The sequence below is a fragment of the Panthera onca genome, chromosome A1 (genome assembly GCF_046562875.1).
Source record: "Panthera onca isolate mPanOnc1 chromosome A1, mPanOnc1 haplotype 2, whole genome shotgun sequence".
In the NCBI taxonomy this organism is placed as follows: domain Eukaryota; kingdom Metazoa; phylum Chordata; class Mammalia; order Carnivora; family Felidae; genus Panthera; species Panthera onca.
In genome coordinates this window covers 5,006,499-5,030,790 of record NC_138339.1, presented here as the reverse complement: position 1 = coordinate 5,030,790, position 24,292 = coordinate 5,006,499, and the positions used below count along the sequence as shown (strand labels likewise).

Genomic DNA, 24,292 nt, shown 5'->3' with positions numbered 1-24,292 from the left:
CGCTGCAGCTTTGGAATCATCAATGCTGTAACTCTGGTCCCGTGCACACTCAGCTCCCAATAAAAGTGCGCTTTCTATCCCCTTCCGTCCAAGACCCCTCCTGGGATCGTTCGGCCGACAGTGAGTCCTGGTGCAGGCAGATGTCTGAGGGCCTTTCAGAACCTAAGCTGAAGGCCAGCAAAGGAAATGAACCTCTTCTACCTTAGCAAAGCAAACCCAAGCACACTGCACATGCCAAGCAAAGGCCCTGGGGCCACTCAGACACCACAGATCCACAGCAGTCTTCTCTTCCCCTCACAACAGAAAGCAAGAACTCAGATACCAGAAGCTTATAATTAATCCATGACAAAAGTACTTAATTTAACGCATTTCTCCTGAACTCACTGCTAGAGAAGAAAGGATATTCTGACATGGCTTCTAGAAAGAGAACTCTAGTGAGGCACCCGGGAGCTTCCTACAGACCAGAGTGAATCTAACCCAGCATTTCACAAGCTGAGTCAATAGTAAGTCCAGTGGTGGGGTTAGTGCTACTCAGAACCATTTTGTATTATTACCCCCGAGAACCTATCCCATGCCACGGGTACCAGCTGGAGAAAACCCGTTTGCTTATTAGCACGTCCACAACTCGTAAGAGGCAAAAACGACCAAAGGGCTCAGTCTCCTGACACTGGTGCCCTACGGAGCCCACAGTGCGATCCACGACCTACAAGTCTAAGGACTAGCTCACAGCTAGGAGAGCTGCTGTGGGGCAAGGAGAGGCCAAGAAGGCACTCTGCTGAGCCACATACGCTGGCTTTCTCCTGCGCTGGCTCAGGCCATTGCCACCAAGACTTGCACAGCAGCCACGGCACAATCAGCAAGCACCGTGGCCACCTGTAGGGTGCTCAGGGGGAACCGTATGGCTGCGTCTAAAAGCCCAGATCCTGAGCCGTTTGCCAGCTCGAGTTGCTGCACAGTTTTTGAAATGAACACAGCTACACGTTCTGTCCTCTTTCCAGAGATCCCGACCCTCCATGAAGACAATCATCGTTTGAGGAAGATTAGTAAGAGTCTGAAAACGTTAATATTCCGGAATGCTACACAGTACTGTCTATGTTACCAGCATTTTCATGAGCCTCCCAGTCCTGAAAGCAAACACTGTCTTCTCTTTACAAATGAGAAAACTATTCGTTAGGCAGGTGGTAACCAGCCCAAGATCATGCAACCGAGACTCAGACCCAGAGCTGTGTAGTTTGAACTTCAGTATTTAGCCACAAAGCTGGGAAGCCACACTCAGGAGGTGACCCGACATACAGAAACCTGCGCAGAAACTTCTGCAACGTGGCTCCCTTTATAAAGAATGCAAAGTCATGACTATAACTCTACTCGGGGAATAACGTACATCCACATAACGTTTTTAAATTGTTTAAAAGAGCTTTCCAATGACCAAGGAAGCACTGATCGCGAATTAGATTTGAACGAATACAAAATGACACCTGTGCAATGTATTTAAAGTAGTACTAAAAACAGCAGAGAAACACGCTTGAGTGTCAGCAGGAAAATCATGGGTGACTTCTCTTCCCTATTGTCCAGGTCTCTTCAACAAGTACATTACTGCTCTCATAACCATAACCCACCAAAAACCATTGCATCAGCTTCGTGAACTGACACCACTCTACCTCCGAAGGTTCCAGGGCAGACATCCCTGTGCCTGTGGTAAGTCTTCTCTAAGACCCTGGTCTCCTGCCCCTACGTCTCGGGCACACCAGCAAGGGCGCGTCCTCCGGCCCTGTCAGCCCACGGGAGAGCCGTGCCCAGCGCCGCGACTCTCAAGGAGACTGCATGCCCGCTCAGCTCCGAGGCCCCTTCATTGCTAACATTCTGGTTCTGGAGCCAGCCAAGCCACTGGTTCGGGAAGCTACCGCGGACCGCAGCGTTCACCCCCCGCCCCCGCAACGCCCACCCGAGGACGGGGCTCCTGGAAACACTACCCTCACGATCCCAGAAAATCCTCCGCAGGTGCCGAAGGATGAACCCAGAGGAGACGTGTGCGAGGCTCTCTGGCCACCCCACACCGGGCACGGCTGACAGGCCCGCTCTGCTGGGCCAGCTCATCAAAGGCACTGCTGCCCCAGGGCTGCGCGTGGAGGGAGGTCCGAAGGCTACACATGGACTCGCGAGAAAAACCCCACAACTCCCCGGCCACACGCGTATCATCAGCTGACATGTGCCACCGGCTTGCTCTGTGCAGGCACCGCGGGACACGTTTCCTGAGCGCGAGCCGGGTAACCACCAGCATCACCCCGTCCGACGGGAGGCTCGGCAGTTCAACACCGCACCGGGGCTGCGCTCCTGCACAAAGAGCTGAGGCCGGTCAGCACCCGGTGGCCTCTGCTCCCGCTGTGCAAAGCGCTCCCTGGAGCCTCCCACTCAGCCGCCCTCCCGTGTGCTCCCTGCAGAATCTGGGACCCCCACCCTCCACCTCCACCTCCACCTCCACCCCCACCGGCTGCTTGCCTGGCCTTGACCACTCAGCAGGACCAGAGGCACGCACACTCTCGCTGCCGGTGCTGTTCTAAGGAGACAAGTCGTCCCGACGCCCCTGACGGAGGACGTGAGGTCACCTTCCCTGTCACCAAGACCGGAAAGGCACTGGGTAAGGCCTACATCCGGTTCCAAGCGGCCCCCCAGACAGGCACACGGCAGGCGCTCATCACCTGCCCGGCGCCAGGGCCGTGAGCCCCGTCCACCCCACACGCTGGTGCGTTCGCCTCCCGGGGACCTGCCAACGTCCGGTACCACGTGTGTCACAGTTCAACGTCCGCTCCCCAAAGGAGAAAAGCTCCCGAGACTCTCACTCACCGTATGCATACTGTCCAGACAGCCACGACTGCTCCCGTCCAGTTTACAGGACCGACTGTCAGGGGCCCACGCGGGACACCACAGCCTCTTTAAGGCTCGGGAGAGGGTTCAGCACTCAGCAACCTCCCAAGGTCCCACCAAGAGGACTGAAAACGTTTTTAAGAAAAAGCACAACAAGGGGCGCCTGGGGGGCTCAGTCGGTTAAGCGGCCAACTTCCGCTCAGGTCATGATCTCACGGTCCGTGAGTTCGAGCCCCGCGTCCGGCTCTGTGCTGACAGCTCAGAGCCTGGAGCCTGTTTCAGATTCTGTGTCTCCCTCTCTCTCTGACCCTCCCCCGCTCGTGCTCTGTCTCTCTCTGTCTCAAAAATAAACATTGAAAAAAATTTAAAAAAAAAAAAAAAAAGAAAAAGCACAACAGGACTGGAAAATTGCTGGGGAGGGGAGAGGAGGAGGGGGAGGGCTTAACGGATCCAAAGGTTTAAGGCAACACGAAGGGCAGAAAGCAGACGCAAGTCCTCCCTCTCCAGTTTCCTCCCGCAGACCTACGAGACAGCAGGCACTACCCTGCTGCTGGCTCTGAGTAGGCAGCACGACGAAGTAAGTAAGGCCCTTGCTCAAAGTCTGGGAGAGCGGAGAGGGCGAGGCGGAGAGGGCGACGCGGAGAGGGGAGGCAATAACCACACGCACAGCCCGGCCGTGCCCGTGCTGCCGGAGGCTGGGTGCCGAGGGGCCAGGGCCGGTGCTGGGCTCGCAGGGCCAGCAGCAGCCAGACCCCGCAGCTCAGGGGACAGCGTTCCGGGAGAAGGACGTGCGGCAGGGTCCCCGCGGCAAGGGTGAACTCAGGAGGCCTGGGGAAGTGGAGGAAGCCCAAGCCCGGGACACACGGGCAGCTCCCCTGGGCTGACTCCCGAGCAAACAAGACTGCGGGGGTGTCTTCACATGGGAAGAGGGCCCAAGAGGCCTGCAGAAGCCGGAGTCATTCAGGAAGACTCCAGCCCCCACAAAGGTGCCCGCCCAGTCCCCCAAGCCTCTCCTCTAGACCCGCAGGGCTGCTAGGTCCCGGAGAGGCCGGCCTCGGACACGGCCTTTCAAGCCTGAGCTGAAGCTTCTCAGTGAGATGGGAAGGGTACAGCAGGAACACACTTGTGCCACGTGGTCACAAAGGTGGCCTGTGGGGGGGGGGGGGAGGGGGAGGAAGAGAAAAGAGAAAAGAAACAACACAGCGAAAAGAAAAGCTAAAAGAAACGAAATGAAACACAACACAAAGGGAAGAGAGGAACCCAGTACGCCACGGAAGCAAGGAAGTCAGTTGGGAAGCAGGCACAAGCAGAGATCAGGACAAGTGTGCTCTGCAGCCTGGTTCCACAGAGAAGAAACCTCGGTAAGAACGTGCCCGGGAAGTCGGGGTTACCCGACTTCTGCTGACAAACAGCAGAGTGAGGGGAGGGAGTGGTCAGTGCTAAGCACACAGACTGGGAGCCGAAGCAACAGGAGCCTCGTTCCACAAGACGAGCGCAGGGTAGAAGGAAATGACTGCAGTCATCCGAGGGGAAAAGGTTCCGGGGGGAAAAGACACCCCGTCAACAGGAGGACGAGGCGTTCGCGGCACAGCCGGTCTCCCTAAAGTGAGGGCAGAGCCCGCTGTGCGGGTGCGACCGACGCTGGGACAGCCGCTGCACAGAGGACCGTGCCTAGGCGAGGGGAAGGCTTGGGACAGGCGACTGACAAACTGACCGACGCGAACCACCGTCACCCACGGGGGAGTCCGGCCTGCCTCCGATCTCGGACAGCACCCACAGCCAGACACACGCCCAGGTTGAGGCAGGGAGACTGGCACCGGGGCCCGCAGCGGGCCTCCGGGAACGTGGCCCCAGTGAGCTCCCCTTTAGAGACCTGAGCGCAGGCACATACCAGAGAGACACCAGAGGCTTCTGCGTGCAGAGCTGCTGAGTACGCGCAAGGGCTGCCGGGGGCCCCCGGTGCTCAGCGGAGCTCGGTGCGAGGACCAGGGGTGCCCCGGCCGGAGCAGAGCGAGGCCAGGGTCACGGCCAGAGGAGCAGGGTCTGCTCCTGCGACGCCGACGACAGCACCTGAAGGCGAGAAGGCACGGCTCCTGAGGGCTCTGCCAGCGAAGCCGCACCCTCGGTGAGGCCCACTGGAAACAGCGACCCCGCCGAGAACTCGGAGATCTTCAGGAACCCTGTAAGAGTCCTGGTGGTGAGCACCGAGTTGACATAAACACAAAACCAAGACTAATCGATTGTAAACTGTGGTTTCCGGTGTTCAGGCAGCACTGCAGAGTCACCAGGCACCCAGAAGGCCTGGGGTCAGAGGCCCTGCTGCTTTCCAGCTGGGAGACCTCGCGGGGCCCTGCGCTGTTCCACGTGAGACACGAGGATGCGCACGGTGCCCACCCCCCCCCACCCCCCCCACGTCACTGTCACGAAGATTTAATGAATCCAGACAAAGTACTTAGAATAGGATCTGGCACTCAGTAAAGGCTCAGTAAATGGTAGCGATTATAATTACAGAACAAAATACAAACGCTTAACTCATGATGACAAATAATGTAATGCAAATCAGGAGGTAAAGATGTATAAAAGGGCTCTTTTAGTCTGCTCAGGCTGCCGTAACAGGACACCACAGACCAGGCAATTTCAACAAGAGAAATGTATTTCTCACAGTCCTGGAGGCTGCAAGTCCAAGATCAGGGCGCCGGCGTGGGCAGGTTCCGGCGAGAGCCCTTTTCCCGGGGCGCACACGGCTGCCTTCTCACGGACAGGGCCTCGGAGCTCTCTGGCCTCTTGTCTCCCAGGCGCCAATCCCAGGGTGAGACCCCCACCCTCGTGACCTCATCTCAACCTCATCACCCCCTCAAGGGCCCCTTCCCCAAATACCACCACACTGGGGTTTGGAGCTTGGAGCTTCGACAACGTGGGAATTCAAGGGGGACGTGATTCAGTCTTCACAATCCCTCTCAGAAGCGAGTATTCCTGTCTGGTGCTCAACATTACTTTCACTTTCAGGCAGAATTGATACTGTAGTGAGAGTATTTAAAGAGACGTGAATGGCGATGCAACTATTTCTGTTGGTCAATCCACGTGTCCACCCGTGCGTGGCCTCAGAGAGACAGGTCCCCAAAGGCAGTCACCTAACTGCACTTTGCTTTTCTCCAGGTGGTGAAAGTCATGATTTTTAAGCTTTCTTTTTTTTAAGAAAACACACACACACACACAAATCCATTTAATAAAATAATACACTTATTTAAAAATCAGCAGAAAGCACTCTTGGAAACGCTCTCTAAAGCGCTTAGGGCACAGGGGCACCTGGGTGGCTCAGTCGGTTGGGCATCCAACTTCGGCTCAGCTCATGATCTCATGGTCCCTGAGTTCAAGCCCTGTGCCGGGCTCTGTGCTGACAGTTCAGAGCCTGGAGCCTGCTTCGGATTCTGTGTGTGTGTGTCTCTCTCTCTCTCTGCCCCTACCCAACTCGTGCTCTGTCTCTCTCAAAAATACACGATAAAAAAATATCAAAAAGAAAAAAAAGCAATCAGCACACAGACTGTAAGAGGCACAGCATCACATGTGGCAGTGGCATCGCTGGCCGCTTACAGGAGTCACTTCGAAATGCCGGGTGACGGCACCAGGACCCCACACTTGGTTTGTCCGAAACTACTTCGGGCTCCTCCTGGGGCGATCAAGGCACAGAGGCCCACCTTCGGGGTCCCTGCATCGTTCAGAGCCTGGGCAGAACTTCATGCTGCCACCTGCAAGCCAAGAGACCGGAATTTGACGTAATCATTTTCTTCCTACTGCTGGACCTCTTCGAACGATTCCCTCTTTGCTCTGCACGTCTAGTTGTTGACACGATGCACTGTGGACTCAGACTGTCTGGGACCCAAAACCAGCATGGCACCTGCCAGCTGTGTGAGCCAGGGGCCGCCCTGCCCGGAGCCACACCCTCCTCTCCTGGCCGAGGGCCACAGGAGCCGCTACACAAAGGGCTGAGAGGCAACGGGGCCAGTGATGATCATTACAGTGACAGGTGCTGTAGGCCATTGGCTAGACGGGAGCAAAGGGAAGACTGAAGTGCTCGCCTGTGAAGGAAGACTGGAGAACAGTGAGCCATCTTCCCCAACCACAAGCTTCTCACTTCTGCCCGTCTTTACCCAAACACAATCCCAAAAGGCCATTTTCACTCTTACCAATTTTGCAAGCTTCAGTTCATTCCAAACTTTAACCTGTGACAAATTCTCACCTGGAACTGGTCTCCGTTCCATGCTCTTGTTTATGTTGTGCTTGTGTGCAGACCTTGCATCTCTTGTGAGTCGGTCTCTGATAGAGCCACAAACTCTCTAGACAGACTCATCATCAGCTTTTCCCCAGGAGCTCACTTATAGCAAGACCTCGGGATGTCTGCATTTCACAAACCATGTAAGGTATCCTCTTCTGTATTTTGGATCACTCAGAGTTGTCCTTCAAGTTTTAGAAATCTCTGCTTAAACTTAGAGACGATGTCTATAACCAAGATAATTTACTGCATTGCCCTATGGCTCCCTTCTCTGCCAATTCACCAAGTCCTCTCATCTTGCTCCTAACCTGAGCACACCAGTTCCGCTCCCGGAGGGGCAGTGGGGAGGCCCGGGGGCTCTGTGGTCAAGCGGGCCCGCCATGGGGCTGCAGCTCTTCTGGTTTTCTAGGTGCACCCTGGACAAGGTGCCTCATCTACTAAAGCTTATTCTCTCTTTCAAATCAGCTCTTGTCATGGGGCGCCTGGGTGGCTTGGTCGGTTAAGCATCCGACTTCGGCTCAGGTCATGATCTCACGGTCCGTGAGTTCGAGCCCCACATCGGGCTCTGTGCTGACCGCTCAGAGCCTGCAGCCTGTTTCAGATTCTGTGTCTCCCTCTCTCTCTGCCCCTCCCCTGTTCATGCTCTGTCTCTCTCTGTCTCAAAAATAAATAAACGTTAAAAATAAATAAATAAATAATAAAATGAGCTCTTATCAAGAAGAACCAGGAGGAGGCAGTCCAAAAATGCTCACGGGTCCTGCTCTTGGCCTTCAGTTGTGTTCAGCTAAAACAGCAACTCATCACAGGCTCCAATTTCCTAGATGGCAGCTCGTAAGGAAGCTCCAGATGGGAGGAGTCCTGCTCCCTCCAGGTCGGTTCTGGAATGTCTGCAGAAGGCAGGAACCGCAGCTCCCAGGGCCGCAGGACTGGCTCCCTGTCCCTGAGCCTCCCCCACAGCATCTTTGTCATCATCTGCCGTGTCTCACAGCCCTCACAGGAGGACCTCGCCCTCCCTCTCCCCCGTGCCATCTTGCTCTTCAGGAAAGCAAACACATTGGAGCCAGATCTGCAGGGTGAGCTGCGAACCGTCGCCCGCGAAGACGAAGATGTCTCCGTCATTCAGCGTTGCTTGCAGCTCCTGACGTCGACACTGGAACGATCGTGTTCGCCTGTCTAGGCGTTAGTTTTCTGTCTGCAAGGCAGGGGTGGTATTTCCCATTTCCTGGGCCTGCTCTCAGAACACAGGGAGGAGGCTCACGCAGAGAGCCGAGCCCCACGGAGCCTCCGTGGCCGCTGCGTGACAGGGAAGACGGGACCGTCCAGGTTCCGGCACGCGCCCGGCAGACGGGGTTTGACACCACCGCCCACGGGCCAGACTGGACGCTCTGAGCCACACGCAGTCGTTCCGTGTGGTACCCTGCCACGGACGGAGCCCAGGCTTCGTGTGCCACCGAAACAGCAGCCCTTTGAAGAGGATATACGCTAGGAATTCCGAAACGCGATTTCTAGAGCTTTCCCAGTGGGGACCGGCCGAGCACCACAGCTTTTGCTGTTGTTCAGGTTTGGGCTCATTTAGGCAGCGGCTACTGAATCAAACTTCGTGTTTCGAATAAAGAATCTAAAGTTACCCTAGTTCGGTGCCGTCCAAACACAAGGCTATCTAAGTTTTCATTAAAATTAAATGCAACTAAAACTCAGTCCCACAGTTGCATCAGCCACACTGCAAGTGCTCGAGGGTCACGCGTGGCTGGTGGCTACCGTACTGGACCACACAGACACAGAACTCCTCCATCTTCCCAGAACATCCCGCCGGACAGTCTGCTCTAAGTCGCAAGTTGCCTGCCCCTTCCTGCTGTGTGCACCACCACACCAGAACGGAAGTTAGAAGCTGCAAGGAGCTCACAGAAATAACACAACAGCCACTCCTACCACGCACACAGGACAAAAAACCCTCAAGGACTTCAAACAGGTGACATGCGGAGACAGACCTAAGAGATCAGGAGTGCCCTTAAAGCTCTGGAAAGACGCTTATTTAAAAACTGCAGAACGCATTACTTAGGCACAGTTTAAATTTTTAAACTCGGAGAAGAATTCCTTCAAAGGGAGAAGCGTCTTCACAGCATGGCAGGGGCCCCGGAGGACTTGGAACTTCAGGCTTCAGCAATTTCTCCGAGAAAGGCTTTGGCCGGAGCGGGGAACTTGTATTTTCAAACCCGGAGCGAAAGGCGTTTTCTGTCCAGTTGGCAACAAGCACCACCTAATTTTTGGTTTCCATTTCCTCAGAGAGAAGAAAACGGGAGGGAAGCAGCGGCCGTCCCCGTCTTCCACGTGACAGCTCACATGGCTCTTCCAAGGCCCTTTTATTCGGTCCGTCCTGCGAGGGCGATGTGGCAGACTGCACTTCAGAAATGGGGAAACTGAGGCTCAGCGGTCAAAACCCGACCTGGGAACGAGGCCCTGGGGTGCGGGACGCAGGCTAACTGAGCTCCAGGCCACAGGCCCGCCTCGGTGGTGGGAGACAGACTCCCGCCAAAGGGTTCAAAGCAAGAAGGAAACGATGTGATTCTGCGTTTCCCTTGGACTCCTGCATCCCAGCCACTCCTTCGGATCCACGGGATCGCAGAAACAGGAGGATCACACATGGAAAGATAAAAACTACCTACATCCACACGTTATCACTTGGGAAATGAACTCCAGTCTTAAACCACAGGGGAGCCTAAACGGTTCCACGGAGCGGCTGGTTTAGGAATTAAAAACGAGCACAGACCCACCATAAAAAGGCACGTCGCCAACAGTGAAAGACCTTCCTTGCACGGGAACCTGGGCACCTCCGAGACACTGCCATCGAGGCTGCCCTGTCAGTGGCTAACCTGTGCAGAGGCCTGCTGAGCCTGGAGACCCAGCCCTGCCTCGCCACCGGCCACCGACACACGGGAAGCAGGCCTCAGGAGCTCAGGACCCCTACGTTGATCACCGGGCACGTGCCAGGTGGCCGAAGGATGGGCAAGCTGTCTTTATACTCTTAGTGTTTCCTAACTTTTCAGGGTTAGGTATTAATTTTACAATAACAAAGAGAAACTGGCTAAATCTAAATGGATGCCTTTCAAATACAGGATTTTTTTTTAAAGCTTTCTGCTTTGTGTTCTACGTTGCAAGGTATTAAACTGGTTTAACCACGCTCTTTGGGATGACGAGCAGATAAACTGCAATCAATTTTATTTTAATGTTCTGCATTAATACAACTTCAGGGTGGCCATCAAATCTTCAAAAGTTCTAAGACAAACCATACGAGTTACCTTCAGCATTTGACTTCAACTATACAGCCCTGCCCCTCCTCATCCGTTCACCTAAGCGGGCAGATCCTGCCATTCATTCCCTCCCTCAGTCACCAGGCGCTCACTGGGCCGTGGCTGCCAGCGGGTACTGGCACTGGGAAGGCAGGCTGAGACCCGGGGCTGCAGGAGGACAGAGGTCAGCAGTGTCAGAGCAGAGGGAGTCGCAGGAAGGGACCAGGGAAGCACCGTGTGGGGTTTTCATGCTCCGCCTGGAGGCGGCACAGGGCTCTGAAGCCAGGGTCACCCCCACGAACTTGGGCCGCCGTCTAAGTGGTGTGGCGTCTTCTCAAAGCAAAGACGGACCGCTATGTATTTAGAAGTTCCAGAGACAGCTTGATGGATGACCTAGCACCCCTGACCCCCCCGCCCCAACCTCACCGCAGGAAGGACAGTTTTTCTAAGCGGGCCCACGCAGGATGCCTCCTGAACGGGCCGTCAGTCACTACAGCTCTTGTGCGTTCAGTCACACGGCTTCCATGCACACTTTTCTCTGATGACAGATTTTAAGAGAAGTTCACGTGAGAGAGGCACGGAAAGGCACTCAGAGCCAGTCACTCTGGTTGTCCGAGTTCAGTTGTGACAACCAAGCCCGAGGACAGGGACCAGAAATCTACCAGAGTCATCATGATGGGCTGGAGTCCAGTCAAGGGAGAGAAGAGCTGGCAAAGAAAACCACAACCTCCTTGTCACCTAAGGCAGGGAAGTCTACCTACAGGAGCACGCCTCCACACACGGCAGTCGGCCTCCAGAAGATTCCGGGCCCCAACCCCCAGAACCTGGGCTAAGACGACACCACCATCACTCCCGTGGTCCCACTGTATTATTACATGCCCTGAAAAGAGACAATCGCCTAGGTGGGCCTGATCTGAGCACACGAGCCCTTGAAGCACAGGGCTTCCTCCAGCGGGCAGAGACCTGGCCAGAGAGGTTCAAGGCACTGTTGCCAGTCGGAAGACGGAGGGACCTCACGTCAAGGAAGGCAGATGGCTTCGAGGAGCTGAGATAGGTCCCCAGCTGGCAGCTAGTGAGGAATCGGGGACCTCAGTCCTACAACAGCAAGGAACTGAATTCTGCCCGTATCAGGAATAAGTCTGCAAGAGGTCCCTGTGCTGCAGCTGAGAATACAGCAGCCTGCCTTCAGCCTGGGGAGAGCCTGAGCAAGAACCCGGCCCAGGCATCCCCCCACCTCTGACACGCAGAGTCTGAGGCACAGCAAACGAGTACTGGCGTAAGCCGCTAAGTCTGTGGTCACTTGTTACACGGGAAAAAAAACAACACTGCGCACGGGATTCTTAAAATAAGACACTTACTTTGCAGGGCAAATCCCACACCGTAGGGAAGACGCGCCCCTGACCACCCCACTTGAGACGTATACCTGCACGGGGGGCAACTGTCCCCGTTGCCGAGATCACCTGTCTGCCTTTATTCGGCCGCCCCGCTCCCTCAGCAGCCTTACGAAAAGAGAACCCCCTGACGGGCCGCCCAGAGCCTTCTGGAGGGGCCTCTCCAGAGCCACAGCCGGCAGCAGCTTCCAGGTGGCACTGCGGCTACACAATGTCCTATGGACGTAGTTAGCACGAGGCAGTTACCCCTCACCTGTTAGCCTGTGTTGTGGCGGCAGCGTCGAAATCCGGTTTCCCAACCTCTGCATCACAGGGTGTTCCGGTTTGTTGTATTTTTCACAACCCGCTTTTATTGCATAACTCAAAACCTAGATCCTAAACAATACCAGAGTATACCAAGGTATGGAAAATCCCATTTCCCAAGGATAACGATCATCCCTCCTTCCATCGGAGGTGTGGGACTCTCTTTAAAACAGGAACCCAAATTTCCTATGAAATAGCAACCAAAAGGAGGTTTGAGGCCTAACCTTGAAGTACAAATCTTAAAATTATGAGAACCCGATACTTTAAAACACTGACTTACAAACCATCGTCGAAGGCATTCAGTCCAGGCCGCGTTATTTCTAAGGCACGAACGGCACTGTGTCATTGCTTTCTGGTCACAAGCTCACAGCAGCAACACGGGGTCCCCATTCCCCCACTCAGACGTCCTCAGCAGGAGCGTTACCAAGGCCAGTTTTTGCAGAGGCATTTGTGAGCTCGATCTTCCCACGGGACTGCCCCATCCTTCTCTGGGGCGCCCGTCCTGCCCTCCGCCTCCTCCTGGGTGCCCCTCTCCCGTGTCCGCAGTCCTCACCCTGCCCGTGGGCATTTATCAGGGAGCAGGTGCAAGTGTGTCCAACCTCACCAGAGCGGCACCCTGCACGAGCTTCCCGACATCACTGTGCAGTGACAGCCGCCGGCAGGATGGGCTGGACCAGGCGATGCTATTACCAAGCGGGGAGGAATCCCGGGGTGGGGGCTCATCTCATGTGGCCGGTGCAGCAGGAACGTGTGCACCATGTGGTCGCTCCTATTTCCATCTATGGCCCTACACTTTTGGGGTCACAGGGGACAAGCATGAGGAAGGGAGGCCCATGTGCACCCCCATCACCTTCTAAAAATTTTTGTTAACTTTATTTATGGGGGGGGGGGGGGGGGCGGGGCAGAGGGCGCGAGAGAGAATCCCAAGCAGGCTCCACACTGTCAGCGCACAGCCTGACATGGGGCTCGAACCCAGGAACCCTGAGATCATGACCTGAGCCAAAATCAAGAAAATCAAATCAAAATCAAATGCTTAAGCAACTGAGCCACTGAGGCCCCCCACGCACCCATCACCTTCTGAGAAAGGTCTTGCACTAAGCTCTGCCATGCGTCGCTCGGGGTGTGCGGGCAAGGCACGCTAGGGTCTGCGGCGGCCCCGCGGGTCTCACCTGTGCCCTCCCACCGGGTCCCCGCAGGGCCATGCTGCGGGAGGGTGTGCCGGGCACTACATTCGGCATGCCAAGTCAGGCTGCAAGCACAGAGGGGGACGAGGGATGCCGGGAGCACCTCCAGGCTGGCTCTCAGAACAAAGAGAGCACGTGGAGTAACAAGGCCAGCGTGGCGACCACGTCCTCTGAGCAACATGTGTCCGTCCCTCACCAACTTCAGATCGAGAGCTGTTTTTCTCTGAGTGAATAGATGTCAAAAAATTAAACATTGCCGAGGACCCCGCAGAGAGGATGTGGCCCGAGCGAGGCACACCAGAGAAGACCTGCCGAGGTCCAAAGCCCTTGAGAAGCCTGGGCGGGGCGCAGGCCTGCAGGTGCCTGCCAGGAGCCGGAGGCTTTGCCTCGTTCCCCTGCGCTCTTCCCGGGACTTCCCAGGGCACCTGTCAGGAGATGGCCAAGTTCTGCGGTCCACGCTCCCGCCCTCTCACCCGGGCCTTCTCTTCGCCTTCAAGGAGGTTTCTGAAGGATTCAGGACCAAGCCGGGCAAAGTAACAACGCACTGCTGGGCCGGGGGTGAGGAGGGGAGGGCATGGGGAAAGGGAAGGGGCAGGGGCAGAGGCTGGGATGCGCAGGGCCCGTGAGCCTATCCACACACACCTGCATCTCCGAGTCAGAAGCCTGGGTAGAGAGCACAACTCACACCGCTCCCAAAACAAAAAGCTGGACGGTTCAGCCAAAACGCAGAACACGAACTAGAGCCATCCGGAGCGCTCCGGAACCAGTGTTTTGCCTTCCCCGCTTCGGAAGTTCCTGTACTGATCCCCGTGCCCTCCTCCACTCTCTTTCTTCACCTCACTCCAGGAGGAAAGCAGACTGGCAACCCCCCCAGGGCTGGGCCACCAGGTCAGGTTCCTAAGGGCAGAGCCCCCTCCCCAGAAAGGAACGAGCAGTGCAGGCTGCCTGCCACACGGGCTACCACGCAAAGGCCCGAACGGCCTTGGCTGATGCTACTCTGGCTCTCTCAGCACCGGGCTCCTGCTCACCCGTTCTCGGGGCCACAGACACGATCTTTCCAGCAATGCCTGTCCTGGGAACTCACAGGAAGCCTGAGCAGCTTCTCATCACCAAGGCTCCTTGCTACTGACCAGGCCGAGGGCTCTCTTTCTAAGCTACAGAAGAACCACGTCGTGGTGACCTTCCTCGTCGCCTGGAGGAAGCCGGTGCCCAGAGCCAAGTTCTCGACCAGTGCTACCTCTCGATGCCAAAAAGTTCTGTCGCGTAGGCCCAGCGAGCCTCGGGAGAAACCTCGCTGCAGGCACAGCTCAAGTGCTCCCGAGGTTTGCCATTCCTCTCCTCTGTCCCCCCTGAAACGGGGTCTGCTGGAAGCGTGCAGAGTAGCAGAGCAAGCAGGGGCACCGGCCCTCCCAGGCGCCTGGCAGGCAATCCCACAGGGTCGTCCTCCAGGCACAGATGGCAGGAAGCGGGGAGACCCAGAGTGGGGCACGCGACCCACAGAGGCAGGTAAGGAAGGGGGGCCAGCAAAACAGAAAACAGGAGCGTGACCACACGCATTGCTGCAGTGGCTCCCATTTAGGTAAGTCAGAATGCAGAGTTCCCGGGGGCTCCGGGGCCTACTCTTCAACCCTACACATGGCCTCTGCACAGGTCCAACAGGGCCAGCAGGGGTGAAGGGGCAGGACCGTCAGCAGGCCCCCAGACAGCAGGGCCTGGGAGGCATGCTGAGGGCTCAGGCTGAGGACGCGGGAGGTGCCATCACCCGATTCTACGCGGATGGGAGCCGACCAAAGCTGCTGACAGAGGCCATTATCCCACTGGCAGTCCTGGGAGAGGCCCAGAGGCCAGCAAGTGCCTGTCAGATGACCACGGGCCGCTGGAGCAATCTCGAGGAGAGGGGACCGCTCTGCAAAGGGTACAGAGAAGAAGGCGCAGAGGATCTACTGGAAGACAACACTGGGGACACAAAGGTGCCACCAGCGCTAGAAGCTCACGGAAGGAAGACACGGGACTTGGGACTGTCCGGGCCCCCAAATGCTCTCCCGGTGAAAAACACGCGTCTTCCTACTTTCCTGGGGCTAAGGCACGGGGTCGGTTCCAGCGACAGCACAGGCTGGAAGCCCGTGGCTCCTGTCCCCAACCCCACCCCACCAACTCAGGTCAAAGGCCAACGTCAAGAACCCACTGCGCGACACCTCTTCTTGGACAGCTCCCCAACGGCTCCTACTCGGGGCTGAGGCGCATGCTCTGGCTTCGGCCAATTTACGAAAGTAACACTTCTAACCCCAACCAGGTGAAACAGGCTGCTGGGCATGGAGCTTTTACCGTGGGCACCTCACAGACCTTAAAGGAGCACCAGCTTAAGTGTCTTCCAACTTGAATGAACAGATATGTTAAAAAAGAAGCAAGAAAAGAGAGAATTTCTTAAGAAGGAGCCTCAGTATCTAGCAATTGCAAGATTTATAGAACTCTAATATTTGTGAATACCCTAACAGCCTAGAAGATCCTTGACTGAGCGCCTTTTTAAATCAGGATGCGATGTGCAAGGAAAGTTGATGAGTTAAGTCTCGAAATACTGACATAAAACTTAGGTACAAATACTTCATTTCTAGGTGCTCAGAAGAGCACAGGAAGGCAAAGGAGCAGGGTAAGTGGTGTTCCCACCTGAGCAGCCTCACCTGGGACTGCTTCAACCCACACTCCCACCCCGGCCCACGCTTTTTTTTGTTTTTTGCTGGTTTGTTTGTTTTTAACCAGACCTTGCCATCTGTAATTGCACTAAACTTAGAACTTCTCCTCCTCTCCAGGCTGAGAAGAAAATATTTCAAGTAAAGATGGCATCTTCCAAAGAATATGTGCTACAAATGTTTTTATTCCCCTCAAATGCTATTAACTGGTTTTTAAAAACTACAAAAGAACTTTTATGTTATTTTCTGCGTAAAATTAAATCACAACAGGCAAGTCCTTATCCAAAAAAGTCACTTCTAAACTCACTGTTGGTTAAATTGTATCACTACCAAAGAAACCAATCATCCCTCAAAAGGATTTTCTCGGGGGGGGGGAAAAAAAGTTAGTATTTAACCAGTATTTGCCTTCAACTTGATTCAAGTTCCTGGCAATGCTGACACCGTCTGCAACTGACGTAAAACTCCACAGCTATCTGCACGCACCCCGCTTTGACCAAGGGTACCTAACATGGGTTGGGGAGAGGACGAAAGACGTATCCGTACCCCCTTCCAGGGGCACTCAAGAGGCTGAAAAGGAAAACCTCTGCACAAGTCGGGTTCGGGGGCCCCTTCCTCGCGCTTGTCAGTTTTAGGGCCCGAGCAGAGCCCTCGTTTACAAGAGGAATTTAATTGTTAATAGAACTAAACACCTCGGGGCACAGAGTGGAACCCGGGCCTCCCACAGCCACCCTCCGGACAAAGCGGGCCCCCCTGCCCTCCTCTCCCCTCCCCCCCAGCCCCGGTCCCCGCCGGCTCCGCACTCACCCCTGGATGCCCGGGCTGTACGCGCGGCTCTTCCACGGCGTGCCGGGCCGCGGCGCCTGGGGCCCGGGGCCGCCCCCTCCGCTCAGCGCGGCCGCGCGGCTGCCCGACAGCAGGTAGTTGAGGCCGTAGGTGCTGGCCTTGTTCTCGCGTTTCCGGCGGCCCGGGTGGAACTGGTGCTGCGGCGGGGAGCCGGCGGGCGCGGGACCGCGCGGCCCCGGGTGCCCGTTGGCCGCGCCCGGGGCGCTCGGCGGGCCGTCGGCGAAGTGGAAGAAGGCGCCGCCGCCGCGGCCGCCGCCCGCCCGGCCGAGCGAGGCGCTGCTCGAGGACGACGACGAGCAGCCGGGGCTCTCGGTGCCCGACTCGGCGTTGGACGAGGACGACGACGACGACGACAGCGACGGCGACTTGTGCAGGCGCCGGGCGCCCTCGGCCGCGGGCCCCAGCGCCGTCAGCAACGCGGGGGGCAGTGCGGTGGGGCCGGGCACGGGCGACGGGGGCGACGCGGCGGGCAGCGCGGGCCCGGCCAGGCCGCCGCCGCCGCCCAGCCCCGCCGCCCCCGCCGCGGCCGCCGTGTCCAGCGCGGGCGAGTTGAGGCAGAAGTAGGACGCGAAGCCCGAGCCGCCGCGGCCCACGCCCTGCGAGGTCTCCCAGATCTGCATCCACAGGGCATTGGCCGGCCCCTTCTGCTCGGGCTGGATCCAGGCCACGCGCGGATCCATCCACGCGCCGCCCCGCGGGCCCGCGCGCCCGCCCGCCCCGCCGCGGCCCCGCCCCCGCCGCGCCCCGAGCCCCGGCCGCGCCGCGCACGGACGGACGGACGGGCCGCGGGCGGACGGGAAGACGGGCGCGCGGGCCTGTGCCCCGGTTCCGGCCGGCTCGCGGCGGCGGCGGCGGCGGCGGCGGCGGCGTCTCCCGTCGGGGTCCCGGCGCGGCGCGGGGCGGGCCCGGGCAGGCCGCGGCGGGCGGCTCGGGCCTGTCGGGCTCCCTTCACGCGGCGCGGGGCGGGCGCGGGGGCCGCGGCGGCGGCGGCGTTCCACTCGGGCCGGGGGGAGAGGCCATCGGAGAGGGGCGGGCGGCCGGGCCGAGGGGGCGGGCCCAGGCGCCGCGCGGCCCGGGACCCGCGGGAGGGCCGCCGCCGTGCGCCGGGCCCTCGGTCACGCTCGCGCCGCTCGCTCCGTGCTCCTGCAGCGGTGGCGGCGGCGGCGAAAAGACACTCTCGGCGGCGACAGGGCGCGGGGGAAGGAGGGGGCGCCGCCGCCTCCGCTCCAATGAGGGGCGGGGAGGGAGCGGGGCGGGGAGGAAGCGCGGCCTCCCTCGTCGGGGCCGAGACGTCAGTGCGCACGCGCGGCTGATTTCAAATCCTCACTAGACACCGCCGCCTTGGTTACCGCGCCTGCGCACGAGGGCGCTCCTCCGTGAGGGTGGGGAGAGCAACGCGTCGGAAGGAGACGCGACTGGGAGGGGCTGGAGGGGCGGTGGCGGCGGTGGCGTGGGTCTCCCTAGACTAGACTTGGCTGCGGTGAGCGAGGGAGAAACGAGGAGGTCGCTGCGTCGCCTTTGGCAGGGCTACGTCTGCCGGCCCCACCTCCCGCCGCCGCGAGAAGGCCGAGGCGTGGAGACATGCGCGCTGTGGCCGGGGTCCCCGGCAGCCGCCCGGTCACGTTGCGCGTGCGCAAGGACGAGACGCCGCCGCCGCCGCCGCCTCCGCCGCCGCGGCTGGGTGGAAGTTTCCGCGCCGCCGGGCGGGGTCGGGGATCCCGCCCCGTGCCATGCCCTGGGGCTGCCCGCTGGCCGTGCGTGTGGGCCAGGCCAGCAAGGACCACGGATAGGCCGCTCTTTTAGAGAAAGGACAAAAATGCCCCGAGTCCCGTCCCGTGCATCCTCAGGCGCCCGTGTGCAGCCGGTCACGCTGCGGTCACTCGTGCCCGCCCACGTGTTCGCCGGCGGCCTGGGCAGCACTGCCTGCTAAGTCGCCGCCCCGGAGCAGGACTCTCCTTGGCAGGGTTTTTTTTTTTTTTTTTTTAAGGCTTTTCGGTTTCCTTTTAAAAATGATTTTCTATGAAGAAAATGAAGTTAAAACTTGCAAGCTAGCTTGCTGGTGCGATTCCCCGAGGCCGACTTGGCAGTGCTGCCTGCGTGCTTGGGTGTCTGGCCTCTAGGCCGGCACTGGGTTGGCAGGATTCCGTAGAGGTCCTGTCCGCTGTGCGAGTCCCGGGTGCCCGAGGATGCTCTAAGCCCGGTGTGACAATGGTATTGTTTGGAATGTGACGCTAACCACACGTTTTGTGAAGTCCAAGGCAAACGCCAGAGTGTCATTATGTAAGTCTGCGTGTAGCCACTGGAGGCCAGCCAGCGCGGACACCATGGCCCTTCCAGAGCCCCCCACACCCCCTGCGCCAGATCTGGTCCCCGCCCAGAGGATGCAAGCCCTGGCCGGGCAACTTCGAGGAAGCGCAGCGCTTGGGCTGCATTCCTTTGAAACATATTGAAACAAGGCCTTTTCAACATGCTCTCCTGCCTGGCCTCTGCCATAGGTGAGTACACGTTACTAAGCGCTGACACTTCAAACATCCTAACACGGTGAAAAATCCGTGGGTTGCCTACGGAGGCGTTTTGGCAAATGGTATAAATAATAAAAATGACTATTTTGGTTCAGACATTTTTCAGACAGTGTATATTGTACACGTGGAAATCACGACCAAGGATTAGAACGTGTGCGTTAAACAAACTGGAGAAACAAGTCGTTATTCTGGAACCCCTTGCTTCCAGGGCCTAGGGCCAAAATTCTTGGAGTCATCCCAGCTTCCTCTCTCCATAACCAACAAATTCTTCGCAGTTTACCTGCAAGAAATATCCAAATCCAACAGCTACCCCTTCCTCCCTCCCTGCTCTCACCTGTAGCCCCTTCAAGCCACGGCTATTTCTAGCATATTTTAGGCCAGTGCCTCCTTGCTAGTTTTCCACATTCCATTCTTGCCCTCTTTGGCATTTTTCTCCACAGAGCAGCTTGTGAGTGATCGTTTAAAAAGAAAAAAAAAAAAAAAGATTATGACGCTCTCTTGCTCAAAACCCTCCAGTGGCTTTCTTTCTCGAACTGAGGCTTACTGTGACCTATAAGTCCCTACCTTGTCTTGTTCTCATCCCTTTTTCTCTCATTTAGTCTTTCAGCTCTTCTCCTAACCCAGCCTGCTCCAAGCCACGAGCATTAGCAGACAGACTTGAGCCTCAGGACTTTTGCACTTGCTGCATCCACCTGGATTCTCCTCCCCCACGTCCACACCTGGCTCTCTCCTTCCCCACTGTCACAAACCTGATCCTCAGCACTCCCCCCGTCCATTCCCTGTTTTATTTTCCTCTTAGCATTCATCTCCATTGGTTTCCCAGGGCCACGAACATGACAAAATACCACACACTGGGTGACCTATAACAACAAATTTATTCTCCTACGGTTCTGGAGGCTAAATGCCCGCAATGGAGGCAGCAAGGCCAGGCTGCCACTGAGGTCTCTAGGGGAGGACCTGCTCCATGGCTTTCTCTTAGCTTCTGCTCTTTTCTTTGGCATTCTCTGGCTTATAGGTGCCCCACTCCGGGCTCTGCCTCCGTCATTGCGTGGCGTTTTCTGTGTCTATGTCTCCTCTTGTTAGATGCCGTTCGTACTGGATTAGGGCTCACCCTAATGACCTCATGTTACCTTGATTACATCTGCGGAGACCTTATTTCAAATAAGGCTAACATTCTACTGGAGGGTTAGGACTTGAAGTTCATCTTGGCGGGGTGAGGGGCACAGTTCAATCCACTATGCCATCTCGTGAATTTTACTTACCTTGTTTATTATCTATGTCCCTTCCCCCCATTAGAATCTAAGGCTCCACAAGGAGAGGGCTGTTTATCTGTGCTTTTCCCTGCTGTGTGCAAGCTTGAGGACTGTGATTGGCACATGGTAGGTCCTGGATGAACGCTGGTGAAATGGCCAACGGTCGGTTGACCAACTCAACAGGAATGAAAGCCTTTCCTGGCTTCCAGGATCTCTTCCACAGATTGTTGTTTACTCTTTTTTTTTTTTAAATTTTTTTTTTTTTTTCAACGTTTATTTTATTTTTGGGACAGAGAGAGACAGAGCATGAACGGGGGAGGGACAGAGAGAGAGGGAGACACAGAATCGGAAACAGGCTCCAGGCTCTGAGCCATCAGCCCAGAGCCCGACGCGGGGCTCGAACTCACGGACCGTGAGATCGTGACCTGGCTGAAGTCGGACGCTTAACCGACTGCGCCACCCAGGCGCCCCTGTTGTTTACTCTTTTTCAACGTTCTCAGTTTGTTTTCCCCGTGGCTGTCTGCTCTATGCTTGTATTTTGTCTCCAGCTGATCCCTCTAACTTTGGTTCATCAGCCATAGTTAACTTCCTATCATTAAATCCAGGGTTTCATTATTTACGTATCTGATCATGAGTTTTTATATAAATGAGAAGCAATAGATTTCTTTCTGTAAAACAAGAAATGGTACTAAGTCAGCTGCTAATGGTACTAAGTGACTCTGGGTAGGGGAGGTCTTGGTCATTGCTTATCAGTTTTCACAGATAAGCCATGCTTTTTTTTCTGTGGCCAAATTCAACTTTTCTCTGTCTCTCTCCTGATGTTAAAGGACAGGTAATGTTAGAGATTATACTGTGGTTTAGTGATTCATTCTCATGAACAAATGGTTTCCGAAGCAGACATTACCATGGACTTGCTGTGCCAGAATCAGATATGCTGGTTAAAATGCAGATATCTGGAGCTCACCCAATCTATGGAAAGTTTCTAAGAGTAAAGTCCAGGAATCTGTATAAGTAAATTCCCTGGCCAATTCGCAAGCACAGTGAAGTTGGGAAAACTCTGCCTAATTCAGGGTCCCTGAGCCCAATTGCTCACAGGAACTGAATAGGTTATAAAAAATAGCTGAAAAAAAATCTGGGTGTGCGTGTATTAGTCAGCTACTGCTGGGAGATAGACCACTCCCAAACACAGTGGCCTAAAATGAAGGTGTAGTGTGGCTCAGAAGTCTGCAGATCACCTGTGTGGTTCTACTGATCTGCTTCAGACACGGCTCAGCTTGGCTTACAGATCGCTTCCAGGCTGCGGTCCGTGGCCAGGTGAGCTGAAGCCGGCTGGTCTAGAGTGGCCACACTCACACGGCCGGCTGTTGGCTGTCTGGCTGTCTGGCGGGCAGCTGGGACACCAGGGTCAACTGGTGCATGTATCTCTCATTATCCAGCAGGCTAGCCCCGGCTTGTTCTCAGGGTGGCTGAACAGGGTTTCAGGAAAGCAAGCAGACATGCATGAATTACGAACTGGCATGCCTTCACTTCCTTCCTCATCATTCTGTGAGCTCGAGCAAGTGACGAGGCCTTGACAAGATTCAAGGGAGGGGAGGGTGTAGCCTCCACCTCTCGATGGAAGAAGCTGCAGAAGCTGCAGTCACATTGTGAGGGGCATGGGACGCTGGGAGGGGAATAATCAGGGCCCCGGTATGACGAGAGCCAGGAGCAGTAGGGACAGTAGGGTCCTAGAGAGCACCTGCCTGGAGTAAAGGGGTGTAAAGCCACTCCTCTGCAGCTGGCGGGAAGGCGGGAGCCACCCAAGGTGCCAGACGGCCATTCTCCTGAGAAACCAGCTGTGGCACCGCGAGCCTGAATTCTCCTGTCTTGAAATGTCAACCTCTAGGTGGATGCTGCTGGTTGCCCACACAAGTCTCTTGTCCCCACTGCCCCTTTCTGCTCCAGCCGGCAGAGCCCTGATTCTGCTCAGGTATTTTCATGGCCAGGCATGGGGGAAGGGTCTCTGTCACTGCTGGTGGTCTCATCCTCTCTGCCAGCACCAATGTAAGCACAATACCCGCCTCCGTTCTAGAGGAAAAGGCTGCCAGGACACTACACTCGTGGGAAAGCCTTCTGGATGAATAAAAAGAGACATAGCAGGGGACACTCCCTGCTTCACCCCTGGACAGGGTTGCACCTGCAGAGGACGCCTGGGACAACTGCAGCCACCTTGAGGCCAGAGGAGAGATGTGACCACCACCCCAGGAACCAGGCCGAACGAGGGAAAGACAGCCTGGACCGTGCCACCAGGCAGCAGAACGAGCTCCACCATGGGCCCCTGCAGATCCCTGGCATCGGAAGCGCTAGGCTCTCTGGTGACTTGTACCATTTTCTGGACACATCTCACTGCCACTTGCTACGGACAGCACCTTAAAGCAGCAGCCAGTTCAGAAAGTGCCAACACAACATGGAAAGCGGACAGTAGGAGGCGAGTTATGTCTGGCTGGTGAGTAATCTCCGATCCCCAGAAAGCACGTGATACGATGGGGTGGCCGGGCAGTGCCGTGCGCGTTCACGGAGACAGGCTTCCTTCGGAGAGCGACGTTCCTGCCCAGGTGGCTGCTGAGATTTTTGAGTTTCAAGCACCAGTGTCGCTCGTGAAAGGAAATCTTGGGAGTGAATTTTTTGGCAAAATGATCATCCTCTTATCCTTAATTAAGGAAAGTTGCAAACTTCAACAACAAGTGGAGAGCCCATACGTATTGAACTCCCGTGTGCTCCTTACCCAGCTTCAGTAACTCCAAGTCAAGGTCATACTTGTTCACCAGTGTCCTCACCTGCTTTCTCCTTCTCCAACTATTTTGAAGCCAATCCCAGATAATATTTCATCTCACCCATAAATAATTCAGTATGCGGGGGGGGTGCCTTTGTGGCTCAGTCAGTTGAGCGTCCAGCTTCGACTCAGGTCATGTTCCCGTGGCTTGTGAGTTCGAGCCCCACATCGGGCTCACTGCTGTCAGCACACAGCCCACCTTGGATCCTGTCTCCCTCTCTCTCTGCCCCTCCCCCATGCTTGCTCTCGTTCTCTCGCTCTCGGAAATAAAAACATTAAAAAATAATAATTCAGTATGCATCACTAACTTATAGTCATACGCGTTTTGAAACAGTACGATATTATCATATCAAAGCATGAATGATGTTTTACTTAATATCACCAAACATCTGATCTATAATAAGTATTTTTGATTATCATAAAATGTGTTATTGATATCTCAAAAAAGAGGTCTATAAATTGCAATTCATTGATTTGTGTCTTCTAATGCTTTTAATCTATGGTTTCTCCTATCTTTTGGGGGGGCAGGGGGGCAATCTGTTGTTGAAGAACAAATGGTTCGTTTGTTCCCACAGTCTGGATTTTGCCAATTATATCTCCCTGTGGTATCATTTAACACGTTTCCTGTCATCTGTATTTTTGTAAACTGGCCGTTGAATCTAAGGTCTTGATCGAATTCGGGTTCTGTCTTTTATCGGCAAGACAACTGCAGAAGTGATGCTGTGTCTCACCTGGAGGCCTACGGCATCTGGTGCTGTCTTTGGTGATGTGAGCATGAGCCCCTTTGCTGAGCACTGCCCCAAGCCCTGCTCCTCTGTCTCTGCAGTAGGAACCATCCCCTTTCAACAGCATGGGATCCCAGGACTGCCACTCTCCCG

General features: G+C 56.1%; 1 protein-coding gene and 1 long non-coding RNA gene across 3 annotated transcripts in view; one reads left to right on the top strand and one right to left on the bottom strand.

Annotated features, from left to right (window-relative positions):
- Window positions 1-17,616, bottom strand: part of TENT4A (terminal nucleotidyltransferase 4A) — a 48,335-nt gene extending 30,719 nt beyond the window's left edge. For both annotated transcript variants that reach the window (XM_060634338.3, XM_060634339.3), the window contains exon 1: window positions 16,789-17,616. In XM_060634338.3, the coding sequence (XP_060490321.2) occupies window positions 16,789-17,507 (719 nt within the window). In that variant the 5' untranslated portion in view covers window positions 17,508-17,616. The remainder of the gene's footprint in view (window positions 1-16,788) is intronic.
- A 598-nt stretch (window positions 17,617-18,214) lies between these two features.
- Window positions 18,215-23,714, top strand: LOC144615896 (uncharacterized). The gene is made up of 2 exons (XR_013554583.2): window positions 18,215-19,322; window positions 22,674-23,714. It is a non-coding gene; the product is annotated as an uncharacterized LOC144615896 (long non-coding RNA).
- Window positions 23,715-24,292: the final 578 nt, after the last annotated feature.